The 5000-nt window shown below is 42.5% G+C and overlaps 2 protein-coding genes and 1 long non-coding RNA gene across 3 annotated transcripts in view; 2 read left to right on the plus strand and 1 right to left on the minus strand.

The window, feature by feature from the left end:
- The window catches only part of spag5 (sperm associated antigen 5), a 29933-nt gene extending 29719 nt beyond the window's left edge, over positions 1 to 214 (plus strand). The window contains exon 26 of the mRNA XM_047812758.1: positions 1 to 214. This exon is cut by the window's left edge and continues 5 nt beyond it. Coding sequence (XP_047668714.1) covers positions 1 to 67 — 67 coding nt within the window. The 3' untranslated portion in view covers positions 68 to 214.
- An 856-nt stretch (positions 215 to 1070) lies between these two features.
- On the minus strand, positions 1071 to 1832 carry LOC125141102. The gene is made up of 2 exons (XR_007140466.1): positions 1599 to 1832; positions 1071 to 1513 (listed from the first exon to the last, which is right to left on the minus strand). It is a non-coding gene; the product is annotated as an uncharacterized LOC125141102 (long non-coding RNA).
- A 472-nt stretch (positions 1833 to 2304) lies between these two features.
- The window catches only part of sh3gl2a (SH3 domain containing GRB2 like 2a, endophilin A1), a 29146-nt gene continuing 26450 nt past the window's right edge, over positions 2305 to 5000 (plus strand). Inside the window, exon 1 of the mRNA XM_027132825.2 lies at positions 2305 to 2525. Within this exon, the coding sequence (XP_026988626.1) occupies positions 2481 to 2525 (45 nt within the window). The 5' untranslated portion in view covers positions 2305 to 2480. The remainder of the gene's footprint in view (positions 2526 to 5000) is intronic.

A 5000-nucleotide genomic window follows, 5' to 3' on the forward strand; every position in this document is an offset into this window, starting at 1 on the left:
CTCGTCTGTTCCTGATGTAGTAAACTCTTGTCCCGAGCTGCAGAAGTTGGTGGAGTATCTCGGCTGAGTGAATCCTGTGGCTTACTTACTAACTGACTCACTTTCACTTCATAATCTGCATTTCTGTTTTTTAATTGTTACTAGAATTAAAACTAAAAACACCTTTTTATGTGTAAACAGACACTTTTCTAAATAAAAATAGCTTTGGATTGAAGATCTTTCTCTTCCATATTGTTTGTAAGACAGCTGAAGGGGAGTGTCAGTGCAGACGTCACATTCATCACAGTGTGTGTTGTGTTTGAACACCGATGTGCTCTACATCCACATCCACAGAAAACGATTCGACTCAGAGTCAACTCCACGCAGAAACCGAATCAAACGTGGTGGCGTCTTTCCCTTCAAACCAGGCACAAATGATAGAATTCCCAAAGGACTGAGCTTCAGATCTGCTCTCTTTGTGCGCGAGTGATTTGTGTGATCTCTACACACACTTGGTAGAACTTCTGCTGATTTATTTGTTTTCTGACTGGAGCAAAGAGTAAACAGACCAGAAGAATCATTTTAATATGATTCAGGTCATGATGTAAACTATAAATGTTTGACACTGTGTGTGTGTTTGTGTGTGTGTGAGATGTGAATAACACTCACCACCTCAGCATAGATTAGTTTTCACTTCCCAGTTAAGCTGGAAATCAGTGTTAGGAAAATGTTTGTGTTCAGTCAGTGATGTTACACATATGTATAATTACTGACATCATAATGACCAGACGTTGCTCTTGTCTTGGAACTAAAGCTGTGTAGCACGGTCTAGTCACAGGTCCATAGAAAACTTCAGTTGGTGTCCAGTTAGGTACATAGGGGGCGCTCATGAGCACACTTTTGTAACTGTAAATCAAGACACACTGCAGCACTCTGGACCTCACTGAAACATGCCAGCACTCTGTTTGGGACAGAACTGATATACAGCAGCTGTGTTGCAGCTAGAACATTATCCACACACACACACGTACACACACTCACACACACACGGCTGCTATGCTTCTAATTCCAGAAAGAATAACAGTCGTATAGAATAAGAATAACTGTTGCAATTTAATAAATGGCAGATTTTAAAGTGGCACACACACGATCGTTTTAACGAGTGACCAATCAGCTGCTTGCGTAGTCATAAGCTCCGCCTCCACAGTTTCAGGTCCACTAGATGTGTCCTCTGGATCAGGAAGTGAAATGTGTGTATTATCATGCTGACTGCATTCTGTTTCATGTTTATCTGTGGTGTGTACACTCACTGTCCACTTTATTAGGAACACCTACACATTCTCAGACAATCCTGTATCAGCAGCACAGAGACATCATCACATCCTGCAGGTCCAGGTTAAGAGCTACAGTTAATGTTCACAGCAAACATCTGAGTGAAGACCAAGTCTGATCTCTGTGACGAACTGTGTCATGGTTCTTGGTGTCCGATGTGCTGGTTTGAGGTTTTCACTAACTGCTGATCTCCTGCTGTAGACTTGATACAGAAGAGCACAAAAACAAGAGAAGGAAGTCTACAGTAACTCGATCACTCATTGTATCTGTGTTGAGCAGAAACGTACCTCAGCGTGCACATAACCTGGAAGCTTGAGACCTTGCAGGAGACCACAGCAGGTTCATGTCCTGCAGCCAAAATCAGGAATCATCATGATCACAGACTCTCCTGCACTGGACCACTTAGAGGAAAGGATGATGATCATCAGCTAGAGTGTCAGCGTGATCAACATTAACACACACTGTAGTTTAAGCTGAGACCCTTCAGGTGAATGATGTATTGGATGTGTTTTTCTACACAATGTGTGTTGGTCATAGTGACTCATAATGAATCATAGTGACAATGACTCATAATGACTCATAGTGACTCATAGTGACAATGACTCAATGACTCATAGTCACTTATAGTCACTCATAATGAATCATAGTGACTCATAGTGACTTATAATGACTCATAAAGACTCGTAGTGACTCATAATGATTCATAGTGACAATGACTCATAATGACTTATAGTGACTCATAATGACTAATAATGAAGTGTAGGTGACTCAGATAATGTGAGTTGAATAAATAATATTTGTTTAACTCACAAAAAAATGTTCAACAATTTTCAACTCGAAAAAATGTGCATATATATATTTTAATACACATGCACATTTTTCGGCGTCACGCAGATCCCCAATTGCACGTGCGTCATTCGGGGACTTCTCCTCGCACTGCGCATGCGTTGATCACTCCCGCTGTAGCTTTAAGTGGGCGTGGCCTATGTGTATGGTCAGATGTGAGCTGAAACTGACGGAGATTAAAGCGCTTCTCCTTTAGCAGGGATTTATTTATCTCCTCCTCCGGGCACTCACTCTCATACACACACACACACACACACACATACATACACACACACACACACACATATACACACACACACACACACACCCCGCGGAACAGCAGCATGTCTGTAGCAGGGCTGAAGAAGCAGCTCCATAAAGCCACTCAGGTAAGAGCGCTACATCACACACACACACACACACACACACACACACACACACACACACACACACACACACATATACATACATACACACACACACACACACACAAATACATCACACACACATCACATATACACACGAGCACAGTGAGGTGTGTGTGTGTTTACTTGTCTCACTGCCTTCGTCACTGACACGAGCTGAGTGATGGGGCTCACTGTGTCCTGTCCGTCTGTCTCTCTCTCTCTCTCTCTCTCTCTCTCTCTCTCTCTCTCTCTCTCTCTCTCTCTCTCTCTCTCTCTCACTGTGTCTCACTGTCTGTCTCACGGTCAGTCTCACTGTCTCTCGTGCTCACTGTCTCTCTCACTGTCTCTCTCACTGTCTCTCTCACTGTCAGTCTCACTGTCTCTCTGTCTCACTGTCAGTCTCACTGTCTCTCTCACGGTCAGTCTCACTGTCTCTCTCACTGTCTCTCTCTCACTGTCTCTCTCTCACTGTCTCTCTCACTGTCTCTCTCTCACTGTCTCTCTCACTGTCAGATACACTGTCTCTCACACTGTCTTTCTCACTCAGTCTCACTGTCTCTCTCACTGTCAGTCTCACTGTCTGTCCCTCTCACTGTCTCTCTATCAGTCTCTCTGTCACTCACAGTCTGTCTCACTGTCTGTCAGTCTCACTGTCTCTCTCACTATCAGTCTCACTGTCTCTCTCTCTCTCTCTCTCTCTCTCTCTCTCTCTCTCTCTCACTGTCTCTCTTACTGCCTCTGTCTCACTGTCTCTCTCACTGTCAGTCTCACTGTCGCTGTCACTGTCTGTCTCTCTCACTGTCTCACTGTCAGTCTCTCTCACTGTCTCTCTGTCAGTCTCTCTGTCACTCACTGTCTGTCTCACTGTATCTGTCTCACTGTCTGTCTCTCCCACTGTCTCTCTCACTGTCAGTCTCACTGTCTCTTTCACTGTCTCTCTCACTGTCTCTCTGTCAGTCTCTCTGTGGGTCTCACTGTATCTGTCTGTGGGTCTCACTATGACTGGTCTGAGTGGTGAGACAGTCTGTGACAGTTCAGGTTTAGTGCTTTAGTGTGACGTTATTTATCTTTAGAACACAGAATATCTCAGGAAGTGTTAAAGGATTTATTTGTTATTTTAATACAATTCCACCCAGTAAATAAATAAATAAATAAATAATGTGAGTAAATGTTTAGTGAATATAAAGAGAGCGGCGTGTGGAATAGACACCAGTGGGGTGGGAGTAGTGCAGATGGAGGACAGTAATCCCCAAACAGGGTCATGTGCTAATCTGCATATTCATCAGTATGCTGTGTGTATTAGAATAGAACAGACAACCTCCATCTACAGCTACAGCTAGAGCGAGTGTGTTATTATAAACCTCCATCTACAGCTACAACATGTCTGTAATGTAGAGCGAGTGTGTTATTATAAACCTCCATCTTACAGCTACATGTCTGTAATGTAGAGCGAGTGTGTTATTATAAACCTCCATCTACAGCTACAACATGTCTGTAATGTAGACCGGGTGTGTTATTATAAACCTCCATCTACAGCTACATGTCTGTAATGTAGAGCGAGTGTGTTATTATAAACCTCCATCTTACAGCTACATGTCTGTAATGTAGAGCGAGTGTGTTATTATAAACCTCCATCTACAGCTACAACATGTCTGTAATGTAGAGCGAGTGTGTTATTATAAACCTCCATCTACAGCTACATGTCTGTAATGTAGAGCGAGTGTGTTATAAACCTCCATCTACAGCTACAACATGTCTGTAATGTAGACCGGGTGTGTTATTATAAACCTCCATCTACAGCTACAACATGTCTGTAATGTAGACCGGGTGTGTTATTATAAACCTCCATCTACAGCTACAACATGTCTGTAATGTAGAGCGAGTGTGTTATTATAAACCTCCATCTACAGCTACATGTCTGTAATGTAGAGCGAGTGTGTTATTATAAACCTCCATCTTACAGCTACATGTCTGTAATGTAGAGCGAGTGTGTTATTATAAACCTCCATCTACAGCTACAACATGTCTGTAATGTAGAGCGAGTGTGTTATTATAAACCTCCATCTACAGCTACAACATGTCTGTAATGTAGAGCGAGTGTGTTATTATAAACCTCCATCTACAGCTACAACATGTCTGTAATGTAGAGCGAGTGTGTTATTATAAACCTCCATCTACAGCTACATGTCTGTAATGTAGAGCGAGTGTGTTATTATAAACCTCCATCTACAGCTACAACATGTCTGTAATGTAGAGCGAGTGTGTTATTATAAACCTCCATCTACAGCTACAACATGTCTGTAATGTAGAGCGAGTGTGTTATTATAAACCTCCATCTACAGCTACATGTCTGTAATGTAGAGCGAGTGTGTTATTATAAACCTCCATCTACAGCTACATGTCTGTAATGTAGAGCGAGTGTGTTATTATAAACCTCCATCTACAGCTACATGTCTG

This window comes from Tachysurus fulvidraco, chromosome 4, assembly GCF_022655615.1.
Source record: "Tachysurus fulvidraco isolate hzauxx_2018 chromosome 4, HZAU_PFXX_2.0, whole genome shotgun sequence".
Taxonomy (NCBI): Eukaryota; Metazoa; Chordata; class Actinopteri; order Siluriformes; family Bagridae; genus Tachysurus; species Tachysurus fulvidraco.